Here is a 27,270-nt window from a genome sequence, read left to right as displayed (position 1 = left end):
CTCAGCCCCTGGCCTACAGGGAACAGGGGACCCCTGACAGGTTCATCGCTGGGACCCCATGGGCCCCCCTCCGTCTGTGCCGAGCAGATGTGGAGACTGAAGACTCCTCCAACGAAGGCGGCCGGCGGTGAAATCCAGTGGTCTGGGTGGGGTCCTTACCGCGCTGTCTGCGGGGTTTCCTCACTGCTCAGGCGGCTGCTGCTTATCCACGCCATCTCCGTCGGTCCGTTCAGCTTCCGTGAGTGTCCCCTGTGGGAAGGCCCGTTCAGCTTCCGTGAGTGTCCCCTGTGGGAAGGCCCGTTCAGCTTCCGTGAGTGTCCCCTGTGGGAAGGCCCGTTCAGCTTCCGTGAGTGTCCCCTGTGGGAAGGCCCGTTCAGCTTCCGTGAGTGTCCCCTGTGGGAAGGCCCGTTCAGCTTCCGTGAGTGTCCCCTGTGGGAAGGCCCGTTCAGCTTCCGTGAGTGTCCCCTGTGGGAAGGTCCGTTCAGCTTCCGTGAGTGTCCCCTGTGGGAAGGTCCGTTCAGCTTCCGTGAGTGTCTCCTGTGGGAAGGCCCGTTCAGCTTCCGTGAGTGTCCCCTGTGGGAAGGCCCGTTCAGCTTCCGTGAGTGTCCCCTGTGGGAAGGCCCGTTCAGCTTCCGTGAGTGTCCCCTGTGGGAAGGCCCGTTCAGCTTCCGTGAGTGTCCCCTGTGGGAAGGCCCGTTCAGCTTCCGTGAGTGTCCCCTGTGGGAAGGGCCTGTGCCGCACAAGGTGGGGACTTGGGCACACGGCCTCAGAGGTCGGACACCGGGCGAGCCCCGCTCCTGGAGTGAGACCCGCTTGGAGGGGGAGCGAGCCCTGAGGCGCCGCCCCTAAGCCAGACCCGCTGCCTCACACAGACGGGTGCTTCACTTGTTTTGGACTAGTACAGCTTTTAAGCAAAAAGTAACTGGTTAGGGATTCTATCATATTGCTTGATGTAAACAAATGCGGCAAAATGTTAAAAAATGGAGTAGCTGAAGGCTGGGCGCGGTGGCTCACACCTGTAGTCCCAACGCTTTGGGAGGCCGAGGTGGGCGGATTGCTTGAGGCCAGGAGTTCGAGACCAGCCTGGCCAACATGGTGAAACCCCGTCCCTACTAAAAATACAAAAACTAGCCAGGTATGCTGGCGTTCGCCTGTAGTCCGAGATACTGGGGAGGCTGAGGTGGGAGAATCACTTGAACTCGGGAGGTAGAAGTTGCAGGGAGCCAAGATGGCGCCACTGCACTCCAGCCTGGGCGACAGAGCGAGACCAAACTGACTCAAGAAGAAACAGAAAATCTGAATAGATCTATAAAAAATAATCAGTAGTCAAAAAACTTCCAATGAAAGAAAAATTCAGACACTTTCACTACAGTTATTGTACTTTTTAGCTTCCAAAAAGAAAAGTCAATTTCAATAAAGAAATTGAATCAATAGTCAATAAACTTCCAACAAAAGAAAAGTCCATCTCTGTCTGTCTCTGTATATGTATAATGATTGTATATATCACTTCACTGTTGAATTCTATCAATCATTTTAAGAATTAACACCAATCCTGGCCAGGCGCAGTGGCTCACGCCTGTAATCCCAGCACTTTGGGAGGCTGAGGCAGGTGCATCATGAGGTCAGGAGATCGCGACCATCCTGGCCAACACGGTGAAACCCCGTCTCTACTAAAAATACAAAAAATTAGCCGGGTGTGGTGGCGGGCGCTGGTAGTCCCAGCTACTCAGGAGGCTGAGGCAGGAGAATGGTGTGAACCTGGGAGGCGGAGCTTGCAGTGAGCCGAGATTGCACCACTGCACTCCATCCTGGGCGACAGAGCGAGACTCCATCTCAAAAAACAAAAACAAAACAAAACAAAATTAGCCGGGCATGGTGGTGGGCGCCTGTAGTCCCAGCTACGTGGGAGGCTGAGGCAGGAGAATCGCTTGAACGTGGGAGGTGGAGGTTTTAGTGAGCCGAGGTCGCACTGTTGCACTCCCGCCTGGGTGACAGAGCCAGACTTCATCTCAAAAAAAGAGAAAGATTCCGTCATATTCCTTGAGAGCATAGTGTTGCCTTTATTTTAAGCAGGTATTACAACCTTCTTATTTAGGTTCTATTTTTTTTGAAGTTACCATTTCAGGTCAGAGTTAGCCATAGCAGTATCTCAGATTTAAAATGTACACAAATAGTTTTCTTGCCTTGTTAAGCTGATTAGCTTTCTTTTCTTTTCTTTTTTTTTTTTTTTGAGATGGAGTTTCACTGTTGTTGCCTGGGCTGGAGTGCAGTGACATGTTCTCGGCTCACTGCAACCTCTGCCTCTCGGGTTCAAGCAATTTTCCTGCATCAGCCTCCCGAGTAGCTGAGATTACAGGCGCCCGTCACCATGTCAGGCTATTTTTTTTTTTAACTTTTGGTAGAGACGGGGTTTTACTATGTTGGCCAGGCTGGTCTCGAACTCCTGACCGTAGGTGATCCGCTTGTCTCGGCCTCCCAAAATGCTGGGATTACAGGCATGAGCCATCTTTCCCAGCCAGCTGATTAGCTTTCTGAGAAAATTACAATATTTTTAAAAGTTGGGGCCAGGCATGGTGGCTCATGCCTGTAATCCCAGCACTTTGGGAGGCGGAGGCAGGCAGAGCACCTGAGGTCAGGAGTTCGAGACCAACCTGGCCAACATGGTGAAACCCTGTCTGTACTAAAAATACAAAAAAATTAGCCGAGTGTGGTGGCACACACCTATAATCCCGGCTACTGGGGAGGCCGAGGTACGAGAATCGCTTGAACCCGGGAGGCGGAGCTTGCAGTGAGCTGAAGGTTTCAGTGAGCCGAGATCGCGCCACTGCCCTCCAGCCTGGGCAACAGAGCGAGACTCTGTCTCAAAAAAAAAAGGAAAAAAAAAAAAAAAGCTGATGCATGGCTTTGTGTATTAGTTTCCTGGGGCTGCTGTGAAAGTACCACCTGCTGGGCAGCTCGCAGCAGCAGAGGCGTCTCCTCTCAGTTCCAGAGTCCAGTGCTGGAACTCGGGGTGTCTCAGGGCCATGCTCCCTCTGGAGACTCCAGGCAGGGTCCTTCCTGCCTCTTCCAGCTCCTGGTGGCTCCAGGCATCCTTTGGCTTGTGACTTTGTCACTCCAGTCTCTGCCTGTGGTCACATGAGCTTCTCTCCTCCCTGTGTCTTTTTTTTTTCTTTAGAGATGGAGGTCTTGCTCTGTCACTCCGGCTAGAGCGCAGTGGTGCAATTGGAGCTCACTGACTGCAGCTTCCAACTCCTGCGCTCAAGTGATCCTGCCGCCTCAGCCTCTCAACGTGCTGCGATTAGAGGTGTGTACCACACTGCCCGGCTGCTGTTTCATTTTACCTTCTATCAGCACTTAGTACGAGACATTTTTGAAATACTGTAAATCAGTATTACAGATTTAATGTTCAAAAGGTACTGTAGGTCAGGCGTGGTGGCTCGTGCCTGTAATCCCAGCACTGTGGGAGGCCGAGGTGGGAGGATCACGAGGTCAAGAGATCGAGACCATCCTGGCCAACGTGGTGAAACCCCGTCTCTACTAAAAATACAAAAATTAGCCAGGCGTGGTGGTGTGAGCCTGTAATGTCAGCTACTCGGGAGGCTGAGGCAGGAGAATCGATTGAACCTGGGAGGTGGATGTTGCAGTGAGCTGAGATCGTGCCACTGCACTCCAGCCTGGCAACAGAGCGAGACTCCTTCTGAGAAAAAAAAAAAAGTCATGTAGGTTTTTTTTGTTGTTGTTTTTTTGGGACGGAGTCTCACTCTGTTGCCCAGGCTGGAGTGCAATGGTGCCAACTCAGCTCACTGCAACCTCCGCCTCCCAGGTTATAGCGATTCTCTTGCCTCAGCCTCCCGAGTAGCTGGGACTACAGGCGCCCCCCCACCACGCCTGGCTAATTTTTGTAATTTTGGTAGAGACGGGGTTTCACCATGTTGGCCAGGCTGGTCTCGATCTCTTGACCTGGTGATCCACCTGCCTTGGCCTCCCAAAGTGCTGGGATTACAGGCGTGAGCCACCGTGCCTGGCCTGGTACCATAGTTTTGTTGACCCCAAGTGTATGTGTTGGGCCTGTGCAGCATCGAGATGTGGTCCCTGGGCTGAGAGGAGGGCAGGGCAGTGTCAGGCAGCGAGGTGGGGTCTGTGCTGTCAGTGTAAGAACAGTGACGCCCGGGAGGGCTTTCTGGAGGAGGGGGAGGCTGTGTCCATCGGCTGAGAGGGCTCAGGACTGCTGTTGTGATTCATGGCAGGATTCGCCTTTACAGATCTGACATGTTCCACTGTGTCATCCATAACCCAAATGACCGACTAGGAGCTCACCTGCCCCAGCCCCCTCCTGGGTGCCCAGAGCACCTTGTGCCCATCTGGGGGCACCCCTCCCACCCTCACACATGGCCCAAGCCAGGCACTGCTCCAGGCTTCCCCTGCGTGTGACTGGTGGGCACTTGGCTGGAGCTGGAGCGATGCTGAGGCCTGGAGCTGCTGAGGTGGGAGTGGAAACCCCTCCATTCAGGGACCCCACAGCCCACCAAGACCCTGATGGCTGGGGCTGAGACGGGACAGCGCGGGGCAGTGAGAGGTGTTTGGAAAGGGGAAGCGTGCTGGGCTCTGGCTGGGGACGCCTGACAGAAGGAAATGACGTTATGTCGGTGCAGTGGCTCACGCCTATCATCCCAGCGCTTTGAGAGGCCAGGGCGGCAGGTTCATTTGAATCTAGGAATTCAAGACCAACCTGGGCAACAGGACGGAACCCCGTCTCTACAATTAGCCTGTGTGGTGGCGTGCCCCTGTGGTCCCAGCTGCTCAGGAGGCTGATGTGGGAGGATGCCTTGAGCCTGGGAGGTTGAGGCTGCAGTGAGCCGAGATTGCTCCACCGCACTCCAGCCCGGGGGACAGAGTGAGACCCCAGTACAAAAACAAAAAGAAGGAAGTGACGGTAGGCAGGTTGGGGAAGGCGGAGGAGGCGGCCTGGGCGTTGGAGCCGGGCTGGAGGTGAAGGAACTGAAAGGGGCCAGCAGGCAGGGAGGGGCGGGGCTGGCAGGGCCGCCGTCGGAGACCTGGGCAGCCCGGGGCCGGCAGACATGGCTTTGCATCTACAGATGGCCACATGGGGGCTGCCATGTGGAAAACCTAAAGTCCTCGTCTCCAGCACCCACTTGTTCACTGGAGATGATGTGGATAGTCTCGCCGTCGAAAGACGACTCTGCTAATGTGTCTTGGAGTGTTTTCTAGTCAGGAGCTCACTTAAAAATTTTGAAATGCGACCACGAACAATGATAATATGACGTATATGAAATTTAATTTGTACAACAGTTTCACGGTATTCATGTCTTAACCTTGATTTTTTTCAGAAGAAGGTAAACCATGAACGCCTTGGTGGGAGGGGAGGTGCCTGGTTCCTGCTGGCGAGGTGCCCTGGGGGATGGTGCCCACTCTGGTCCCTGCCAGGATGGCGCCCTGGGGGATGGTGCCCACACTGGTCCCTGCCGGGATGGTGTCCTGGGGGATGGTGCCCACGCCTGGTTCCTGCTGGTGAGGTGCCCTGGGGGAGCTGGGTTGGGGGGTTTCTTCCCGAGAGTGGGCAGAGGTGGCCATAAACGTGTTTCCTCCTGTTGGCGTCTGTGGTATCGTGCTCTTTGGTGGTAGAAACGGGGCGTCAGTGACCTGGGGCTGCCATGTCAAAGGGCCACAAAGGGAACGTCGTAAACAACAGATATCTATTCCCTCCAGTCCTGGAGGCTGGAGGTCTGAGGTTTGGGCATCAGCCCGCCGCGGTTCCTGGGAGTTTGCTGGGGGTCTGAGGTTCGGGCTTTCGCTGCCGCGGTTCCTGGGAGGGTGCTGGGGGCCTGAGGTTCGGTTGTCGGCCGCCGCGGTTCCTGGGAGGGTGCTGGAGGTCTGAGGTTCGGTCGTCGGCCTCGACGGTTCCTGGGAGGGTGCTGGGGGTCTGCTCCAGGCCTCCAGCCTCTGGCGGGGCCTCCGCTGCTGCCGCTTCGCGCCAGCCTGTGTACAAATTTCTTCCCCTTTTAAGGGTACTCATCATACTGGACTAGGGGCCCCCAGTAACCTGTTTTTTTTTTTTTTGAGACAGGGTCTCCTTCTGTCACTCAGGCTGGAGTGCAGTGGCGCAATCTCAGCTCACTGCAGCCTCCGTCTCCCGGTTCAAGTGATTCTCCTGCCTCAGCCTCCCGAGTAGCTGGGATTACAGATGTGCGCCACCACACCCGGCTAATATTTGTATTTTTAGTAGAGATGGGGTTTTACCATGTTGGCCAGGCTGGTCTCAAACTCCTGGCCTCAAGCAATCCACCTGCCTCTGCCTCCTCTCAAAGTGCTGGGATTACAGGTGTGAGCCATCGTGTCCAGCCCCAGCGACCTCATCTTAATTTAACTAATTGCATCTGCAACGACCTATTTCCAAATAAGGTGGAATTCTGAAGTATGAGGGGTTAGGACTTCAACATGAATTTGGGAGGCGGGGGCGGGGGATTCAACTCGTAACAAATGGCAGTGAGGTCCTTGGATGGATGAGCACAGGATTATAGCTGAGAATATTTTTACAAAAATTAATCCTTTATTGAGGCATAATTTACATGCAGCAAACGACACTTGTTTAATGAGCATAATTTGATGAGCTCGAACTCTTGGGTGGAGCTGCCAGTGGCTTTGGAGACACAGGCCGTCCCCATTGTGTCTGGAATTGGTGGGTTCTTGGTCTCACTGACTTCAAGAATGAAGCCATGGACCCTCGCGGTGAGTGTTACAGTTCTTAAAGGCAGCGTGTTCGGAGTTTCTTCCTTCTGGTGGGTTAGTGGTCTTGCTGGCTTCAGGAGTGAAGCTGCAGACCTTCACGGTGAGTGTTATAGCTCATAAAGACAGTGTGGACCCAAAGAACAAGCAGCAGCAAGATTTATCACAAAGAGCAAAAGAACAATGCTTCCATAGTGTGGAAGGAGACCCGGGCAGGTTGCCACTGCTAGCTCAGGCAGCCTGCTCTTATTCCCTTACCTGGCTCCACCCACATCCTGCTGATTGGTCCATTTTACAGAGAGCTGATTGGCCCATTTTGACAGGGTGCTGATTGGTGCATTTACAATCCCTGAGCTAGACACAAAAGTTCTCCAAGTCTCCAATAGATAGCTAGACACAGAGCACTGATTGGTGCATTCACAAACCTTGAGCTGAACACAGGGCGCTGATTGGTGTGTTCACAAACCTCGAGCCAGATACAGAGTGCTGATTGGTGTATTTACAATCCCTCAGCTAGACATAAAGTTTCTCCAAGTCCCCACCAGATCAGCTAGACACAGAGCGCTGATTGGTGCATTTACAAACCTTGAGCTAGACACAGGGTACTGATTGGTGCATTTACAAATCTTGAGCTAGACACAGAGTGCTGATTGGTGTATCTACAATCCCTTAGCTAGACATAGAGGTTCTCCAAGTCCCCACCAGACTCAGGAACCTAGCTGTCTTCACTCAGTGGATTCCACACTGGGGCTGCAGGTGGAGCTGCCTGCCAGTCCGGTGCTGTGCACCTGCACTCCTCAGCCCTTGGGCGGTAGATGGGACCCAGCGCTGCGGAGCAGGGGGCGGCACTCCTCAGGGAGGCTCCTGCGCGCAGGAGCCCACGGTGGGGGAGGCTCAGGCATGGCGGGCTGCAGGTCCCAAGCCCTGCCCTGAGGGGAGGCAGCTAAGGCCCCGGGAGAAATTGAGTGCAGCACCGGTGGGCCGGCACTGCTGGGGGACCCGACGCACCCTTTGCAGCTGCTGGCCCGGGTGCTAAGCCCCTCACTGCCCTGGGCCGCTTCAAGTGCGGGGTCCGCCAAGCCCTCGCCAACCTGGAACTCTAGCTGGCCCACAAGCGCTGCACGCAGCCCTGGTTCCCGCCCGCGCCTCTCCCCCCACACCTCCCTGCAAGCTGAGAGAGCCGGCTCCGGCCTCGGCCATCCCAGGAAGGGGCTCCCACAGTGCAGTGGCGGGCTTAAGGGCTCCTCAAGGGCGGCCAGAGTGGGCGCCGAGGCCGAGGAGGCGCCAAGAGCGAGCGAGGGCTGGAGGGCTGCCAGCACGCTGTCACCTCTCACCATCACCCCAGGAGCTTCCAGCAACCTCTCCCTCCACCCCAGCCCAGGCAGCCCCCGCCGGTTGTCTGCCACTGTGGACTTACTTCTGTTGTCTAGAGTTTCCTATGAAGGGAATCACACGCTTGCCTTGGTGACTGTCTTCTCTTACTCAGCGTAACTGTGGGATAATCTGTGTGGCGTGGACGTGACCTGTATAGGGGGACGGAAGGCTGAGCAGGGAGGTGCCCCAGGGCGCCGAGGCCAGGACGGAGCCCAGCAGCCCCTTCTTGTGCCTGAGCTGCCTCTGCGGTTTGGAAGCGTCCCCTGTGTTTACCTGCTCACCTGTTGATGCACGTTTGGACATTCGGGTTGTTCCCAAACCTTGGCTGTTCTGAGCGAAGCTGGTGTGAACGTTCGTGCATGAGTCTGTCTGGACGGGTGGTTTTGCTTCTCTGGGGTAGGTACCAGAGTTGTTGGGTACTGTGGAGTTCAGCTTTGCTGGACTGTTTTCCACAGCGGCTGCACCGTTCCATGTGCCCTCAGCAGCTGAGCAGGCTCCAGGTGCTCGTGTCCTCGAGGACACATGGTGTGGCCTTGCCTCTTAGTCCTGGCCACTCTCATGGGGGAGCTCGCTGTGGTTCCGGACGCATTTCCCCGACAGCTGGGGAAGCCTCTGTCCGTGTGTGCCTGCTGATGTTTCTTGTTTGTGATGTATCTGTTCAAAACGTTTTCCTGTTAAAAAATTAGTTTCACCAGGCCACACGTGGTGGCTTGTGCATGTAATCCCAGCACTTTGGGAGGCTGAGGTGGGAGGATCACTTGAGGCCAGGAGCTTGAGACCAGCCTGGCCAACATGGCGAAACCCTGTCCCTACTAAAATTACAAAAATTAGCTGGGTGTGGTGGCGCACACCTGTAATCCCAGCTTCCCTGGGAGGCTGAAGCACAAGAATCGCTTGAACCCAGGAGGTGGAGGTTGCTGTGAGCAGAGATCGCACTACTGCACTCTAGCCTGGGTGACAGCAACGCTCCATCTAAAAGAAAAAAAAAGTTAGTCTCACCAGGCCACACGTGATGACTCAGGCCTGTAGTCCCAGAACTTTGGGAGGCCGAGGCTGGTGGATGGCTTGAGCCCAGCACTTCGAGTCCAGCCTGAGCAACATGGTGAAACCCTGTCTCTGTAAGAAATTAAAAAAAAAAATTAGCTGAGTGTGGTGGTGTGCACCTGTGGTCCTAGCTACTCAGGGGGGCTGAGGTGGGAGAATTGCTTAAGCCTGGGAGGTGGAGGCTGCAGTGAGCCCTGATGATGCCACTGCACTCCAGCCTGGGTGACTGACACCTTGTCTGAAAACAAAACAGTTTCACCAAAATAATTGTGGAGAGCAGTTCTTAGAGTAGGCGAGTTAAACTTGATCTGGACAGATGGCTGCAGCCACCTTTGTCTTCCCCAGAGCCCTCCTGGCCATTGGCAGTTTGATTCTAGAGCCAAGGGTATCTTGCTTCCACTTTAAAATGGTGATTTATCTGTTAATTACATTTTATTTTATTATTATTTTTTTTTAGACAGAGTCTCGCTCTGTAGCCCAGGCTGGAGTGCAGTGGCACCATCTTGGCTCACTGCATTCTCTGCCTCCCGGGCTCAGGTGATTCTCCCACCTCACCCTCCTTAGTAGCTGGGACTCACAGGTGTGCACTACCATGCCCAGCTAATTTTTTTTTTTTTTTTTGAGACAGAGTCTCGCTCTGTTGGCCAGGCTGGAGTGCAGTGGCATGATCTCGGCTTACTGTAACCTCCACCTCCCAGGCTCAAGTGATTCTCCTGCCTCAGCCTCCTGAGTAGCTGGGATTACAAGCATGTGCCACCATGCCCGGCTAATTTTTGCATTTTTAGTAGAGACGGGGTTTCACCATGTTGGCCAGGCTGGTCTGGAACTCCTGACCTCAGCTAATCCGCCCACCTCGGCCTCCCAAAGTGCTGGGATTACAGGTGTGAGCCACCATGCGTGGCCAACGCCCAGCTAATTTTTGTGTTTTTTGTAAAGAGCGGGTTTCCAATGGAACAGAACAGAGCCCTCAGAAATAATACCACACATCTACAACCATCTGATCTTTGACAAACCTGACAAAAACAAGGAATGGGGAAAGGATTCCCTATTTAATAAATGGTACTGGGAAAACTGGGTAGCCATATGTAGAAAGCTGAAACTGGATCCCTTCCTTACACTTATACAAAAATTAATTCAAGATGGATTAAAGACTTAAATGTTAGACCTAAAACCATAAAAACCCTAGAAGAAAACCTAGGCAGTACCATTTAGGACATAGGCATGGGCAAGGACTTCATGTCTAAAACACCAAAAGCAATGGCAACAAAAACCAAAATTGACAAATGGGATCTAATTAAAGTAAAGAGCTTCTGCACAGCAAAAGAAACTACCATCAGGGTGAACAGGCAACCTACAGAATGGGAGAAAATTTTTGCAATCTACCCATCTGACAAAGGGCAAATATCCAGAATCTACAAAGAACTTAAACAACTTTACAAGAAAAAATCAAACCCCATCAAAAAGTGGGCGAAGGATATGAACAGACACTTCTCAAAAGAAGACATTTATGCAGCCAACAGACACATGAAAAAATGCTCATCATCACTGGCCATCAGAGAAATGCAAATCAAAACCACAGTGAGATACCCTCTCACACCAGTTAGAATGGTGATCATTAAAAAGTCTGGAAACAACAGGTGCTGGAGAGGATGTGGAGAAATAGGGACACTTTTACACTGTTGGTGGGACTGTAAACTAGTTCAACCATTGTGGAAGACAGTGTGGCGATTCCTCAAGGATCTAGAACTAGAAATACTATTTGACCCAGCCATCCCATTACTGGGTATATACCCAAAGGATTATAAATCATGTTGCTATAAAGACACATGCACACGTATGTTTATTGTGGCACTATTCACAATAGTAAAGACTTGGAACCAACCCAAACATCCATCAATGATAGACCAGATTAAGAAAATGTGGCACATATACACACCATGGAATATATGCAGCCATAAAAGATGAGTTCATGTCCTTTGTAGGGACATGGATGAAGCTGGAAACCATCATTCTGAGCAAACTATCGCAAGGACAGAAAACCAAACACTGCATGTTCTGACTCATAGGTGGGAATTGAACAATGAGAACACTTGGACACAGGTTGGGGAACACCACACACCAGGGCCTGTTGTGGGGTAGGGGGAAGGGATAGCATTAAGAGATATACCTAATGTAAATGATGAGCTAATGGGTGCAGCACACCAACATGGCACATGTATACATATGTAACAAACCTGCACCTTGTGCACATGTACCCTTAGAACTTAAAGTATATATATATAAAACAAAAAAACCGGGTTTTACCATTTTGCCCAGGCTGGACTTGAACTCCTGACCTCAAGTGATCCTCCTGCATCAGCCTCCCAAAGTGTTGGGATTATAGGCCTGAGCCACCGTGCCTGGCCTGTTAGATTACATTTTAAGCAAAATTTTATTTTATTTTATTTTATTTTTATTTTTTGAGATGGAGTCTTACTCTTGTTGCCCAGGCTGGAGTGCAATGGTACAATCTCGGCTCACTGCAACCTCTGCCTCCCAGGTTCAAGTGATTCTCCTGCCTCAGCCTCCCAAGTAGCTGGGATTACAGGCGCCTGCCATCACGTCCTGCTAATTTTTGTATTTTAGTAGAGATGGGGTTTCACCATATTGGCCAGGCTGGTCTTGAACTCCTGACCTCAGGTGATCCGCCCGCCTCGGCCTCCCAAAGTGCTGGGATGACAGGCGTGAACCACCACACTCGGCCTTAAGCAAAATTTTAAATGAAAGGTTTAAGTGGAGCCTAACGGAAATGCAGATTTCAAGTCAGAGGCAAAACAGATCAAGTGTGAATGTGGTAAAACAGTGAGTTGATGTTTGACAGGGTCGTTCTTGCCCGCTGAGTTGTTTGGAATTCGACCCCGGGATGGGCCCTAGGGGAGGAGCCGGAGGCCCGGGACGCCGCGTGCCAGGCGCTGCCAGCAGGGGGCACCCGAGGCCTCCCGCCCTCCCCGCCTTGTGCCCTACGCGGATCGGGCGTCCGGTGGATGCGGCAGACACACCACCGCCTGAATCACACCTGCTGTTTTACATTTTTATTAGAACAAACAGCCTTCCGGGCAGAGCTCCTTAGGGACGCGGGGAAAAATAACCCCAGTCTGCCCCCTAAATTAATACTTTGAACACACAATGCAGCAAATGGAGTATATTCATCGCGGTCTTCAGATTTCCCGGCTCTGTGTCCTGCGACGCGGGGATCTATCCAGGCTGTGGCCAGGGCACATTCGTCCTCAAATGAGAGGACTGGAGTGAGTGGGAAGTGTGCGTCCTCAACAGCAGCGCGCCTGTTCACAGTCTCAAAGGTGCTCAATGACGGACACCCGTCACCTTCTGGGAGTCTGTTGGAGAGAGGATTTGGGATGGGCACCGCCACTTCCAAGAGGGCCCTAGAGGCTGGGCCGTTCCTGTGTGCATTCTGCAGAGGCCACTCTTCCTCCACTCCAGCTGACCCAGGGAGGAGGAGGATAGAAGCCACGTTTGGCAGAGCCTGTTTGCCGGTGGTCATTCTGCTGGGGACACAGGTGCATGACCTTGCTCCCCGGACCCCAGGGAGGGTTGGCAGACCTGGTGCCAGCACAGGACGGCACGATGGGTGGGAGCACCCGGGCTTTGGAGCTAGAAGCACAGGCTCACCGCTGAATCCCTCCCGGCTGTGCTGGTTTTGAGGCCCTCAGTTCGTTAGCGTATACTGTGGAGACCACCTCTCCCTCTCCTGGTGGCTGTTGGGGTTTGAAATAGCCCCCAAAAGCACAGCGTGCTGGCGCATTGCCTGCCTGGCAGGACAGGCCCCACGCAGCCCCCCTCACTGCCTGCACAATGTAACTGCACCGCGTCCTGTGCACCTGGGGCGGAGCCTGCACCGTGTAACTGCACAGCATCCTGTGCACCTGGTTGTCCGCGGTTGGGGCGGAGCCATGCGTGGGTTTGTGTCCCCAGCACCTGCATGGTGATGTGGCTTGTGAGTTTAGAGCATGGTTTCAGGTTGTTGTGGTCACCAGAGTGGTTATGCTGCTGCCCGTTTCATAAGTGATTCTGTTTGAAGGGAAGGATCTTGAGATTCGTGATGTATAAGTAAAGCAGATACCAAGAAGCCTCAGAAAAAACTGAGGCGGTGTTTGGAGGAGACAGCAGAGGCGGTGTCCCTTTGAGGGTCTAGGGTAGCTATTGGGCAGCCTGACATCAGTGCAGCCGCGGGTGCCCCTTGGTCCCTGCAGCCCGCAGCACCCACTCTTTGGAGACTTGGCATCTGTGCCCCAGTGTGGATTGGGAGCTCCTCTCTGAAGGGGCACCTCACGCACGGGGGTGCCACACAGGGACCTGAGATGTACCAAGTGCCTGTGAGCCTGTGCGACAGCCACCGGTGTGCCCAGTAAACAGGTATGTGTCCTGTGGATGCAGCTGTCTGCCCACAGATGTGTCCTGTGAACAGCGGTGTGTCTTGTGGCCAGGGGTGTGTCCGCTAGATGGTATACTCCTCCAGGCCAGGGCAGGTGCTTCCCACACAGAATACGGGTTGCGAGCTCAAGTCCGCTGCTTGTGTGTCGAGCCTGAGTGGCCCCGGGTGCTTCTGTTTTGGGGTTGCAGCTGCTCTTCTACCACAGTGGGGTTGACGTGGCCCCACGAGCGGATTTCTGATGCTGAGGGATTATCGAATTTGAAATGTAAGTTCAAGTATTCTCCTAGAACTTCCCTGTTCTGGGCTTAGAGAGATTATGTGTATTCTTAATATTTCCGCAGCTGACTGATCTCTTTTGAAGATTATCGTTTTTTGTCAGGGTGTGGTGGTTCACGCCCGTAATTCCAGTGCTTTGGGAGGCCGAGGTGGGAAGATCGCTTGAGCCCAAGAGTTTGAGACCAGCCTGGGCAACAGAGCAAGACTCCTGTCACTACAAAAAATGAAAAAGTTAGCCAGGCATTGGGGTGTGCACCTGTGGTCCCAGCTACTTGGGTGGCTGAGGCAAGAGGATTGCTTGAGCCCAGGAGTTGGAAACTGCCGTGAGCCGAGATCGTGCCACTGCAAAAGATTGTTACTTTTTTCCTTTTAGTGGATAGATAACTTTTTTTTTTTTTTTTTTTTTTGAGACGGAGTCTCGCTCTGTCACCCAGGCTGGATGGAGTGCAGTGGCACGATCTCGGCTCACTGCAAGCTCCGCCTCCCGGGTTCACACCATTCTCCTGCCTCAGCCTCCTGAGTAGCTGGGACTACAGGCACTCGCCACCATGCTCGGCTAATTTTTTATATTTTTAGTAGAGACGGGGTTTCACCGTGTTAGCCAGGATGTTCTCGATCTCCTGACCTCGTGATCCGCCCGCCTCGGCCTCCCAAAGTGCTGGGATTACAGGCGTGAGCCACCGCGCCCGGCCTGACAGATAACTTTTTTCCCAAATGAAAATTTTATTTATTTATTTATTTTTTTAACTATAAAATCTCTCAGTACCTAACTGATTTTAAGCTGCCCTGATTGGATAATAATGTATTTCAGAACTTTTGATTTAAGTTGAACTTATGTGGAGGTGTGAACCGTTGTGAGGTAGCCGCTGCTTCTATAAAATCTTATGTGGAGGTATGGACTGTTGTGAGGTAGCCGCTGCTTCTATAAAATCTGGCATTTTTGTTGTTGTTGTTTTCACAGTTCTCCTTAATTCTTACAGGCTCTGTTTTCCTGATGAATAAAGAGACGTTTTATTCACATAGGAAATTAAATATGATCGTTCAGCTTCCTAGCCTGAATACAGGGTGCCTGGAGCTTTTGACGGTTCCCATCACGTGGCCCGGAGCCAGGTGTCACTTGTGGACCCCCCAGCTTCGGGATTGAATGGTTATTTTCCTGGGTTCGAAGTGTGTTTTGGTCACTTCCCCGATGCCTAGTTAATCTAGGTGAAGCTGTGCCTGGTGGGACACCTGCCCTGCTCTCCCCAAACCCCTGGGCCCACCCCGCCCTCCTGGGGCTCTGAGATGCCCTCCGGTCAAGAAGCACCAGGCGGCCTCAACACATGACCCCCTCCCCACAGCCTGCTCCGAATGTTACGTCTTCCTTTTCGGCAGCCCCTTGTTCTGCTGCTGGCACCCACACGCATTTGCCTCCGGCCCTCAAGCCCGGGGCCAGTGTGGGGCGGGATGGGGCCTTTGTTCTCTGCCGGCATTGAGGCAGCACCTGGAGTCAGGCAGGGGCCTGGTCTTGGCATCATGGGGCCTTGAGGCCTGCCTGTAATGGTCAGCGGTCACTGCCGTCACAGCCCTCGTGCCCAGCGGGGAGGAAGTGAAGGGAAGGCTGAGTCCGGTTCTTCTGCAGCGCGTCTCCCGGCAGGCAACACCGGCTGTGGGGACCTGGGAACCCTGCACCATCCAAGGAGGGGATGGCCCAGGACCCTGAAGGCAGAGACAGGCACAAAAGCTTCTCTCTCCTTTTCCACTTCATCTTCCCAGCCTGTGAAATGTGAGACAGAATAATTACTTTTCTCAGGACATTTTAGGCTCAGCGCGGTGGCCCACGCCTGTAATCCCAGCACTTTGAGAGGCCGAGGTGGGTGGATCATCTGAGGTCAGGAGTTTGAGACCAGCCTGGCCAAAATGGTGAAACCCCATCTCTCCTAAAAATACAAAAAAGTCAGCCGGGCGTGGTGGCGGGCACCTGTGGCGGGCGTGGTGCCAGGAGGCTGAAGCAGGAGAATAGTGTGAACCCAGGAGGCAGAGCTTGCAGTAAGCCGAGATCAAACCACTGCACTCCAGCCTGGGCGACAGAGCAAGACTCCGTCTCAAAAAAAAAAAAAAAAAAAGAAAATATTCTGTTATGACTAAGGGAAGGTGTGTATGTCATAACAAGTCGGAGCACAAGAGTGTGTGATACAAAACCGCCGACCCCCCGGCACCGATCCCCCGGCTCCAGCCCCGTCCCCCATGAGGGCTGCATGTGGGGGCTCCTTGCCGGAAGGACGTGGAATATTCCCACGCTTGCTTAGTTTTCTCCTATTAAACACATTTAGCATTTCAGGTGAGTCCTACTTGACTCATCAGCTGGAAAATGGGGTTTATAACGGGAGAGACCCAACCACTGTTTCTTTCCCAGGCAGGGCTGTGGGGTGAACGTGTCCCCTTACAATTGTCTGTGGAAGTTCCAGCCCCCTAGGACCTCAGAATGTGACCTTATTGGAAACAGGGTCACTGTGGATGTGATTAATTAAGACGAGGCCGTGGGGGTGGGCCCCTACTCCCGGACGACTGGTGTCCTTGTGAAAGGGCGACATTTGGACACAGACGTGCACACCGGGAGAAGCCGTGTTGAGATGGAGGCAGGGCTCGTGCCGCCAGCTGAAGGAGGGGCTAGAACAGGCACCAGCTCAGCCGACATCCTGATTCTGGACTTGAGAGTACGTTTCTGCTGTTTGAGCATCCCAGGCTTGTTAGGGCGGCCCCAGCAGACGAGAACAAGCGGAGGACTCACATCCCTGAGTCTAAGGAGAGACAGGAGAGACTCCGGGGTGGGGTGCACCCAATTCAGAAATGAGTCTGTGTCTCCCGTGACTCTGTGAGGCAGGGCTGTCTTCTGATGAGGGGGACCCAGAGACTGCAGTCGTGTCTCAGACGTCCAGGGCGCTGGCAGCCTCAGGGCCTAAGCTCCCTCCTGCCCTGTCCCAGTGCTGGGCAGGAACCCAGGCCTAAGCCAGGAAGTCTCCCTCCTCCAGAAGACTTGAGCTGGTTTGAGCTCAGAGTTTAGGAAATTTTCAGGACTAAGGCTATGAATGCTTTAAATCCTTATTCTGTGGGTTTTTTGTGTAGGAAGTTGTTTTTTTGTTTTTTTTGTTTTTTTTGAGATGGAGTCTCGCTCTGTCACCCAGGCTGGAGTACAGTGGCACGATCTTGGCTCACTGCAAGCTCTTTCTCCTGGGTTCACGCCATTCTCCTGCCTCAGCCTCCCGAGTAGCTGGGGCTACAGGCGCCCGCCACCGCACCCGGCTAATTTTTTGCATTTTTAGTAGAGACGGGGTTTCACCGTGTTGGCCATGATGGTCTCGATCTCCTGACCTTGTGATCCGCCCGCCTCGGCCTCCCAAGTTGCTGGGATTACAGGCGTGAGCCACCGCACCCAGCCTGGAAGTTTTATTCTTTTTCCTTAAGAATGTTTCTTCAAGCGTGAGGGATGGCCACAGTGCGGTCATTTAACCGAGTTCTCAGTTTGGGTAAGAGCTGCTCAGCCACGGCTGGGTGTTCTCATCGTTCCTGGGATATGCGAGTTGCCGTGTGTGGGATTCTGTTCAGAACCCCGTTAGCCTCGAGCACAGAAACACGTGGCAGACGTCCCGCCCTGGACGCGCCGGTGCCCTCCGGCATTTGCTGCCCTGCTTCAGGCGGAAACACAGGCCTCCTGCCGCACACCTGTGGATGGGCTCTCGAGTGGGTCCTTCTCCCACTGGCCACACTCTGTGCCCCATGGCCCTCCTGCGCCCCGTCTGGCGTCTCCCGGGCTGCCTCTCACGGCCTCTGTCTGTGCTAAGCTTGGGTAACTCTTGTTCTTACCTCCACAGAGTCTGTAGAAGAGGCGACACCAGGGCTTCCAAATGAACAACCGAAAGGAAGATATGGAAATCGCGTCCCACTACCGGCACCTGCTGCGGGAGCTCAACGAGCAGAGGCAGCACGGCGTCCTGTGCGACGTCTGCGTGGTCGTGGAGGGCAAGGTCTTCAAGGCGCACAAGAACGTCCTGCTGGGCAGCAGCCGCTACTTCAAGACGCTCTACTGCCAGGTGCAGAAGACGTCGGAGCAGGCCACGGTCACGCACCTGGACATCGTCACGGCCCAGGGCTTCAAGGCCATCATCGACTTCATGTACTCCGCACACCTGGCGCTCACCAGCAGGAACGTCATCGAGGTGATGTCAGCCGCCAGCTTCCTGCAGATGACGGACATCGTGCAAGCCTGCCACGACTTCATCAAGGCGGCGCTGGACATCAGCATCAAGTCGGACGCCTCAGACGAGCTCGCGGAGTTCGAGATCGGCGCCTCGTCCAGCAGCAGCACGGAAGCTCTCATCTCGGCCGTGATGGCCGGGAGGAGCATCTCCCCGTGGCTGGCACGGCGAACGAGTCCTGCCAATTCTTCCGGAGACTCGGCCATCGCCAGCTGTCACGACGGAGGGAGCAGCTACGGGAAAGAGGATCAGGAGCCCAAGGCCGACGGCCCTGATGACGTTTCTTCGCAGCCTCTGTGGCCTGGAGACGTGGGCTACGGGCCTCTGCGCATCAAGGAAGAGCAGGTTTCACCGTCTCAGTACGGAGGGAGCGAGCTGCCTTCTGCCAAGGACGGTGCAGTACAGAACTCCTTCTCGGAGCAGAGTGTTGGTGATGCCTGGCAGCCCACGGGCCGAAGGAAGAATCGGAAAAACAAAGAGACCGTCCGGCACATCACGCAGCAGGTGGAAAATGACAGCCGGGCCGGCTCCCCGGTGCCGTCCTTCCTGCCGACGTCGGGGTGGCCATTCAGCAGCCGAGACTCAAGTAAGCCTTTCGCTCGTTACAGGGGCTCAGCTGTCCCAGTGTGTCCAGGCCTCACGGCCGTGCGCTGTAAGGAGGCAGTGACGCATGTCCAGGCTCACACTGGTGGCTTCCTAGGGTCACTTCCTTTTACAGGAAGTTGTTGTGACCGCTGGGAATGCAGCCAATGCATTCCAAAGGCCAGGGCATCACCAGGGCCCTCGGAGACCCTGTGTATCTGTCCCCATCAGCACGGCACTGGTGTCACCCACACACGGGGGCTGCCTGGGCTGGGCCCCTCCGAAGCCAAAGGGATGTGAGCCGGGGGGTGGGTGACACTGGGAGGGGACCCCTCAGCCCTGGTGAGGGCGTGGCCTGCAGTGTCGGCTTCCCCTGGCCTGTGGGACTCTCCCATGAGCCCCGACTGGGGTAACTCAACGGGCCGCTTACCAGGGTAGCCTTCAGCTCCAGGCTTTTCATCCCGAGACTTCTGCCTTTGGTCACTGTTGCTGTAGTGAATGTTGAACGGAAACACCATGTGAATGTACTTTGTCCTTGATGCCTTAGCTTGCCTTGACCTGGGGACCTGAGAGGTTACAGCCAAGAAGCAGCTTTTCCCGGCAAATGGATTTTGTATTCGCTAACACGTGTGCGTTCTGCATGTTTAAGCCAACAGATAGTGTTTGTTTCCTTTCTTTTTCTTTTCTTTTTTTTCTTTTTTCTTTTTTTCTTTTTTTTTTGAGACAGTCTCGCCCGGGCATGGTGGCTCACGCCTGTAATCCCAGCACTTTGGGAGGCTGAGGTGGGTGGATCACCTGAGGTTGGGAGTTCGAGACCAGCCTGACCAACATGGAGAAACCCCATCTCTACTGAAAATACAAAAAAGTAGCCTGTCATCCCCCCTACTCGGGAGGCTGAGGCAGGAGAATCGCTTGAACCTGGGAGGCGGAGGTTGCGGTGAGCCAAGATCGCGCCATTGCACTCCAACCTGGGCAACAAGAGCAAAACTCCATCTCAAAAAAAAAAAGAGACAGTCTCACCCTGTTGCCCAGGCTGGAGTGCAGTGACGTGATCTCAGCTCACTGCAACCTCTGTCCCCTGAATTTAAGCGATTCTCCTGCCACAGCCTCTGAGTAGTTGGGGATTACAGGCACGTGCCACCACGCCCAGCTAATTTTTGTATTTTCAGTAGAGACAGGGTTTCACCATGTTGGCCAGGATGGTCTCGAACTCCTGACTTCAGGTAATCCACCCGCCTTAGCCTCCCAGAGTGCTGGGATTCCAGGCGTGAGCCACCGTGCCCGGCTGATGTTTTTTTCTAACACCTCATGATACAGGGTCTCCCCTTGGGTCCTGCCTATTACTCACTGCAAAGGGGCTCTGAGCTTAGCTCTGTTGAAGCTGGACGTCACCACGGGAATGGTTGTCCCTTATGTGTCTTCCATATTTGTAAATAATAAATTAAATGTTTGCTGAATACTGGCCACCATTCCTGGTGCTGGGCATGTAATATTAATAATAATCATGGGGATTTGGCCTCTGCTCTTTCCCCCAGGCTGTGGCCCAAGTCAAGGAAGGATATTTGGAGTTTGGTGTGGTATTGCCTGTGCCTGTAGTTCAGCTACTTGGGAGGCTGAGGCGGGAGGATGGCTTGAGCCCAGGAGGTCCAGGCTGCAGTGAGCCGTGATTGCGCTGCTGCCCTCCAGCCTGGACGACAGTGCCAGACCCTGTCTCTTAATTTAAAAAAAGAAGAAATGGAGGCGTCCTAGCAGGTGCTGCCCGTGGGGAGGTTCCTCCAGGATGAAGCCTGGAAATGAACGTGGGAGGGCGTGAGTGGACAGAGGAGGACGAAAGACAGCAAGCCGCAGGGTGGGAGGCCCTGAAAAATGTCGCAGATGCCGAGTGTGTGGGTGGCGCGGTGGGAGACGCTGCCTGCACCCCTGGCTGGAGGGCTTCCTGGGCAGGGTGGGTGTGGCCCCTTCTCCTGACCCTGGTTCCTCCTCTCCGTCGCTGAGATATCTCCGAGAGCTGGGAGTGAACACAGCTCGATATACGTTAACTTTTATCATTGTGGTAGAATATACGTAATGTAAACCTTACCATTTTAACCATTTTCTTTCTTTTTTTTTTTTTTTTTTGAGATGGAGTCTTGCTCTGTCGCCCAGGCTGGAGTGCAGTGGCACCATCTCGGCTCACTGCAAGCTACGCCTACCGGGTTCGCGCCATTCTCCTGCCTCAGCCTCCCCAGTAGCTGGGACTACAGGTGCCCGCCACCACGCCCGGCTAATTTTTTATATTTTTAGTAGAGACGGGGTTTCACCGTGTTAGCCAGGATGGTCTCGATCTCCTGACCTCGTAATCCACCCGCCTCGGCCTCCCAAAGTGCCGGGATTGCAGGCGTGAGCCACCGCGCCCGGCCATTTTAACCATTTTCAAATGTACATTTCACTGGCATTAAAGTCATGCGTTGCTTGATGACAGGGACAGGTTCCAAGAAATGCATCATTAGGTGATTCTGTTGCTCTGGGAGCGTCATGGAGCGCCCGTCACAGAACTAGAAAGTGCAGCCGGTTACAGGCCTAGCACGAACCTGCCAGAGTGTTAGTTACCGTGCTGAGCACTGCAGGCAGCTGTGGCACCATGGGAAGTGTTTGTGTGTCTAAACATAGAAAGGGTGCTGTAAAAATAGGGTATAAAAGATAACGGCGTGCCTGGGTAGGGCCCCTGCCATGCACAGAGCTTGCTGCACTGCAAGTTGCCCTGGGTGAGCGAGTGCTGAGTGAACATGGAGGCTGAGGACAGGACTGTGCACTGCTGCAGACTTTATAAAAACTTGGCATGGCCTACACTAAACTGATTTTTTAAAGTTGTGCTAGGATGTGGCGATGGCTATGACGTCATCAGGTGATAGGAATTTCCCGGCTGCGTTCTAATCTACGGGACCACAGTGGTTATCTGTGGTCCGTCCCTGACCGAAATGCCCTTCTGTGGCGCATGAAGTTGTGCGATCACAACTTTTCCATCATCCCAAAGGGAAACTGTATCCGTCATACAGTACCTTTCTTTTGCCTCTACCCCACCTGCGGGTAAACGCTGTTCTACTTTGACACAATGTAGCTTTTATTTATTCTCATCTCAATTGTTGCTGTGCATCCTGCACTGAGCTATGGCCAGACCCTGGATGTTCAGTAAAAGTTGGTGGCCACGTACAGTCGCTCAGGCCTGAAATCCCTTTTGGAGGCACTTTGGGAGGCTGAGGCAGGAGGATCCCTTGAGGCCAGGAGTTTGGGACTATCCCGGGCAAAGTGGTGAAATCCCATCTCTAATACAAAAGTTATCTGAGGCCGGGCGGGGTGGCTCACGCCTATAATCCCAGCACTTTGGGAGGCCGAGGCGGGCGGATCACAAGGTCAGGAGATGGAGACCATCGTGGCCAACATGGTGAGACCCCGTCTCTACTAAATATATAAAAGTTAGCTGGGCATGGTGGTGCGCACCTGTAGTCCCAGCTGCTCAGGAAGCTGAGGCAGGAGAATTGCTTGAACCAGGGAGGCGGAGGTTGCAGTGAGCTGAGATCGCGGCACTGCAGTCCAGCCTGGAGACAGAGTGAGACCCTGTCTCAAAACAAAACAAAACAAATCAAAAAACCACAAAACAAACAAAAACCAGCAGTTGGTTTAACTCAGCCTCGGGCTGAGTTGTGCTCCATCGTGAGGTTGTCCTAGGTACTGCAGGATGTTAGCAGCACCCCTGGCCTCCACCCACAGATGCCAGGAGCACCTGCCTTTGGATCCCCCGTTGGTACAACCAAAAATGTCTCCAGACATTACCAGTTGGGAAAATCGTTTCTCTATGTGCTGCTGTACATGTGGAGAGTGTACAGGCAGCAGGTCAGGGCCAGTGGCCTTTCCATCTGCTCGTAACTGTTTATAATCTTCCACTAGCTCCAACTAAAATCTGAGAAGCAGTGGACCCTGGCAAGAGACATGGCTTTGGGGGGCGTATTCTGATGTTTACAGATGCGCTGCAGGGTCTCCGTTGTCAGCACAGCGAGGCCCCTCCCAGCGGTCCCAGGCCACCTCCCTGTGCGTGCGCATAAGTCGCTGGCAGGTGCCTGTGCTGGAGGCCTTTATATTATGAGAGTCGATCCAGGCACTGAGAAATAGCGCACTCCTTAAGCCTGTGGGCTGAATGCTTTAAATGCAGTTGCCGAGCAGAAGGTGTTTTTAGAATCCAACAAGTGATTTTGGCTGTGTACTTTTGTTAGAGTCTTAAATCCCTTGGGTTTCCAAGGCAACTGTGAAACTCTTCCATTAGATTATTCTGAGTTGCTAAGATGAGGACACAAGGCTGTGAGCTGTGTGAGGATGGAGGATGGTTCTGCCCACGCTGTGGCAGCCAGTGACTCCCTGAGCTGCGTCCTCCGCCTGAGCCCTCAGGCTGGGATTTGGAAGCTTGGGGTTTGGAAGTAGATCATGATCCCATGGAGGTCAGTTTGTTTCCATTAAAGATTTATTCTATCTTAGAGAAGAGGATTTTTAATTCTCATCCCATTTATAGAAGCAAAGGCCCTTTTTTTAAAATTTTTTATTTTTGAGACAGAGCTTCACTGTCACCCAGGCTGGAGTGCGGTGGTGTGATCTCGACTCACTGCAGCCTCTGCCTCCCGGGTTCAAGTGATTCTCCTGCCTCAGCCTCTGAGTAGCTGGGATTACAGGCTCCTGCAACCACGCCTGGCTAATTTCTGTATTTTTAGTAGAGACGGGGTTTCACCATATTGGCCAGGCTTGTCTCGAACTCCTGACCTCAAGCGATCCGCCCGCCACAGCCTCCCAAAGTGCTGGGATTACAGGCGTGAGCTACCGTGCTGGGCCACAAAGTCCCTTTTCTTTCTTCTTTCTTTTTCTTTTTCTTTTTTTTTTTTTTTTGAGTCTCACTCTGTTGCCGGGCTGGAGTGCGGTGGTGCAATCTCAGCTCACCGCAACCTCCGCCTCCTGGGTTCACATCATTCTCCTGCCTCAGCCTCCCGAGTAGCTGGAACTACAGGTGCCCGCCACCATGCCTGGCTAATTTTTGTATTTTTAGTAGAGACGGGGTTTCACCATGTTGGCCAGGATGGTCTCGATCTCTTGACCTCGTGATCCACCTGCCTTGGCCTCCCAAAGTGCTAGGATGACAGGCGTGAGCCACCGCGCCTGGCCACAAAGTCTCTTTTCTAAGGACACGTGTCAAGTGGTCACCGTGGATCATTCGACGCCGATGCCCCAACCCTTCTGTGCATCATCCCAGCCCCTGGTGACCCTGGGGCCTGTTTGTTTTTAAGAGTGATTTTCTAAGGCCAAATTCATTCTAACTGAGCAGCTTCCAAGAAACAGTATCCCTTGAAATTTATTTCTGAGTTACAGCAGTTCACTTCTATGAGAGCTTGTGGGAAATAGCATTAAAATGTTCAGATTCATGTGTGCAGCTATGGGGCAGGCAGGCAGGCCCATGTCTCCCCAGGCCCTGGTGTCTCCTCCTCATCTGCGGAGGGAGCACAGTAAGGACCTGAGAGGTGACTGGTGAGGCCTTGACAAAGTGGATGTGTAGCTACTGCATGAGAAGATGGTAAAGAAACAGCCCAGGTGCCCCAACTAAATGGCCCCACACATGCCTAAGTGGTGCTGCTACAGGAGAATCTGTGTGTTCTGTAAAGTAAGTGTGTACTTGAACCCTGGCGAGGTGGGAGCTTGACCTGTTGGGATTTTTAAGCGTACATCAGAACTGCGGGAGCTCCAGATGGGGGACGATGGCCTCTCGGGTGCCTAGTGCTGCCTGCAAGTCGCCTCCTGTCTGCTCCGGGAGGGGAGTGAGGGTCCCAGCTCTCAGGGTAGGGGGGTCTTCGAGCTGCTTCTTGGACCAGGCCGGCCTGCCTCCGGCGGGGCTCAGGGTTTCTCTCCCTTGTGCTGACAGCAGCTCCTCACCGCCCCCAGAGCTCTTTGCTGGGGATAAAGCAGGAACTGGTGAGCGGAGGGGGCCGTGGCTGTTTCCCCTTCTGGTGTTCCCTCCTTCTCTCCACAAAGGTTGGGGAGGAGGATCCCCCCCCACCCCACGGTCTCAGCCGTCCTGATCACACGAGGGCAGGGAGTTACCTCTGAGGTTACGTCCATGCAGGGACTCCCATCCTGAATGTGTGTGGCATCTTGGCCCTCCTGGTGCCCGACAGAATGTGAGGTCCCCCCACCTGGCCTCCTGAACAGTGTTTCACCTCCTGAACACCTTTCACAGCCTGTTTCAGCAGCATGGCAGATCTGATTGTTCTGTTGAAGAAAATTTCCTGCACTTGGGATGGTCTTTTTATTTTTTGGGTGGAAGGGTTTCAACCAAAAGATGACATCATGTGCTTTGGTCAGTAGTGGGGTGGGAAGGGCGTCCGGCTCCACACCCCGATCCCACAGCTGCTCGGGAGATGCTTGGCTTGGCCTGTTTTCATCCGCTCCCCCGTTCAGTCCTGTCCTGGGAAGCTTGAGAACTCAGCTGTGCCTTCTCTAGATGTTTTTGCTTTCAGGTATGAACAGAATTACCTGCAATCAGCTTTGACCACATTACAGTCTGTTGGGGAGCAGCTGGTGACTGGGACAGAGACAATAACACCCTTCACAGGAACGTGCTGCTTTTTGTTTTTGTTTTATTTTTAGAAAATTTCTGCGCTTGGCACTGGACAGAGTATTTTTTGTTTTTGTTTTTGTTTTGAGACAGAGTCTCACTCTGTCGCCAGGCTGGAGTGCAATGGCGCGATCTCGGCTCACTGCAATCTCTGCCTCCTGGGTTCAAGCGATTCTCCTGCCTCAGCCTCCAGAGTAGCTGGGACTACAGGCACGTGCCACCACGCCTGGCTGATATTTTGTATTTTTAGTAGAGACGGGGTTTCACCATGTTGGCCAGACTGGTCTCAATCTCTTGACCTTGTGATCCACCCACCTCGGCCTCCCAAAGTGCTGGGATTACAGGCACGAGCTACCGTGCCCGGCCGTGTATTTTGTTTTTCTTAAGACAGGGTCTCACTCTCTCGCCCAGGCTGGAGTGCAGTGGTATGATCTTGGCTCACGGCAGCCTCGACCTCCTGGGCTCAGGTGATCCTCCCACCTCAGCCTCCTGAGTAGCTGGGACTATGGGCATGCGGCACCATGCTTGGCTAATTTTTTAAAATTTTTTTTGTAGAGATGTAGATCTCACTATGACGGGAGACGGGATCTCACTAAGTTGCTCAGGCCAGTCTCAAACTCCTGGGCTCAGCAATCCTCCCGCCTGGGCCTCCCATGGTGCTGGGATCACAGGTGTGAGCCACTGCCTGGCCGACTGAACTTTTAATGTAGCCACTCGGCAGGGTGTCGTTGCATCTCTGGCTTTGCTCCTTGTCGTGGTGTGGGAGGGACTCACAGCCGCGGCCAGCAGCAACACTGCTCCTCACCCATGGGTGTGGGGTGTGGGGCGTGGGGCGTGGCTGCAGCCTGTCCTGTGGTCGTCCAGATGTGGGCGTTTGGGTGTCAGGCTCAGGGCTGTGAGGCTCTCCTGCAGGTGTCTTTTGTGTCTTTTGTGCTTTTGGCAAGCACCTGGCTCCTGATGGCTGCTGTAATAAATGACCAGATTTAGTGTCAGAGCAATGCACGTTTTGTCTCACGGTTCTCTGAAGTCCGAAGCAGCCGGCAGGGCTGGATCCCCTGGAGCTCCAGGGGAGTCCATGTGCCTCTTCTGGCTTCTGGAAGCCACAGCATCCTTGGCTTGTGGCCCCACATCATTCCTGCCCCTTCCCATCCTCGCTTCTTTCACCCTCCTGCCTCTTTCTCTGCTGACAGGGACCCTGGTGGGTCCATTTAGGGCCCACGTGGCTCATCCAGGACTCATCATGAGATCCTGAACCAAATCAGGTCTGCGGAGTTGTTCTTCCACAAGGTGGCGAAACCATGGCTCGAGGGTTGCAGCCTGGGCGTCTCTGCAGGTGCCTCATTGGCTCACCACTGGGGGTCTGCATACAGTAGCCGGGGATTTTGGTAAAATTCGCCACACCTCTTTTCTATTTTTTTTTTTTTTTTTTTTTTTTTGAGACGGAGTCTTGCTTTTTCGCCCAGGCCTGAGTGCAGTGGCGCCATCTCAGCTCACTGCAATCTCCACCTCCCCGGTTCATGCCATTCTCCTGCCTCAGCCTCCTGAGTAGCTGGGACTACAGGCATCCACCACCACGCCTGGCTAATTTTTTTTTGTATTTTTAGTAGAGACGGGGTTTCACTGTGTTAGCCAGGATGGTCTCGATCTCCTGACTTTGTGATCTGCCCGCCTTGGCCTCCCAAAGTGCTGGGATTACAGGCGTGAGCCACCGCGCCTGGCATCTATTTTTTTTTTTGACAGAGTCTCGCTCTGTTGTCCAGTCTGGAGTGCAATGGCACGATCTCGGCTCACTACAACCTCTACCTCCTGGGTTCAAGCAATTCTCCTGCCTCAGCCTCCCGAGTAGCTGGGATTACAGGCACGTGCCACCATGCCTGGCTAAATTTTTTTTTTTTTTTGACGCGGAGTCTCACCCTGTCGCCCAGGCTGGAGTGCAGTGGTGTGATCTCAGCTCACTG

The 27,270-nt window shown here is 53.6% G+C and overlaps 1 protein-coding gene across 5 annotated transcripts in view; it reads left to right on the top strand.

The window, feature by feature from the left end:
* Positions 1 to 27,270, top strand: part of ZBTB46 (zinc finger and BTB domain containing 46) — a 92,379-nt gene that overhangs the window by 24,346 nt on the left and 40,763 nt on the right. For 2 of the 5 annotated variants that reach the window (XM_054467294.2, XM_054467292.2), the window contains exon 2: positions 17,722 to 18,691. In XM_054467294.2, coding sequence (XP_054323269.1) covers positions 17,755 to 18,691 — 937 coding nt within the window. In that variant the 5' untranslated portion in view covers positions 17,722 to 17,754. Of the gene's footprint in view, positions 1 to 3,175; positions 3,305 to 15,851; positions 16,004 to 16,257; positions 16,567 to 17,721; positions 18,692 to 27,270 lie in introns of those variants that run through there. The other 3 variants (XM_054467291.2, XM_054467293.2, XM_063659018.1) reach the window with 3 other exon arrangements.

This window comes from Pongo pygmaeus, chromosome 21 (assembly GCF_028885625.2).
Source record: "Pongo pygmaeus isolate AG05252 chromosome 21, NHGRI_mPonPyg2-v2.0_pri, whole genome shotgun sequence".
NCBI lineage: Eukaryota > Metazoa > Chordata > Mammalia > Primates > Hominidae > Pongo > Pongo pygmaeus.
Note: the sequence above shows the minus strand (reverse complement) of the source record. Positions and strands in the feature narration are given on the sequence as shown.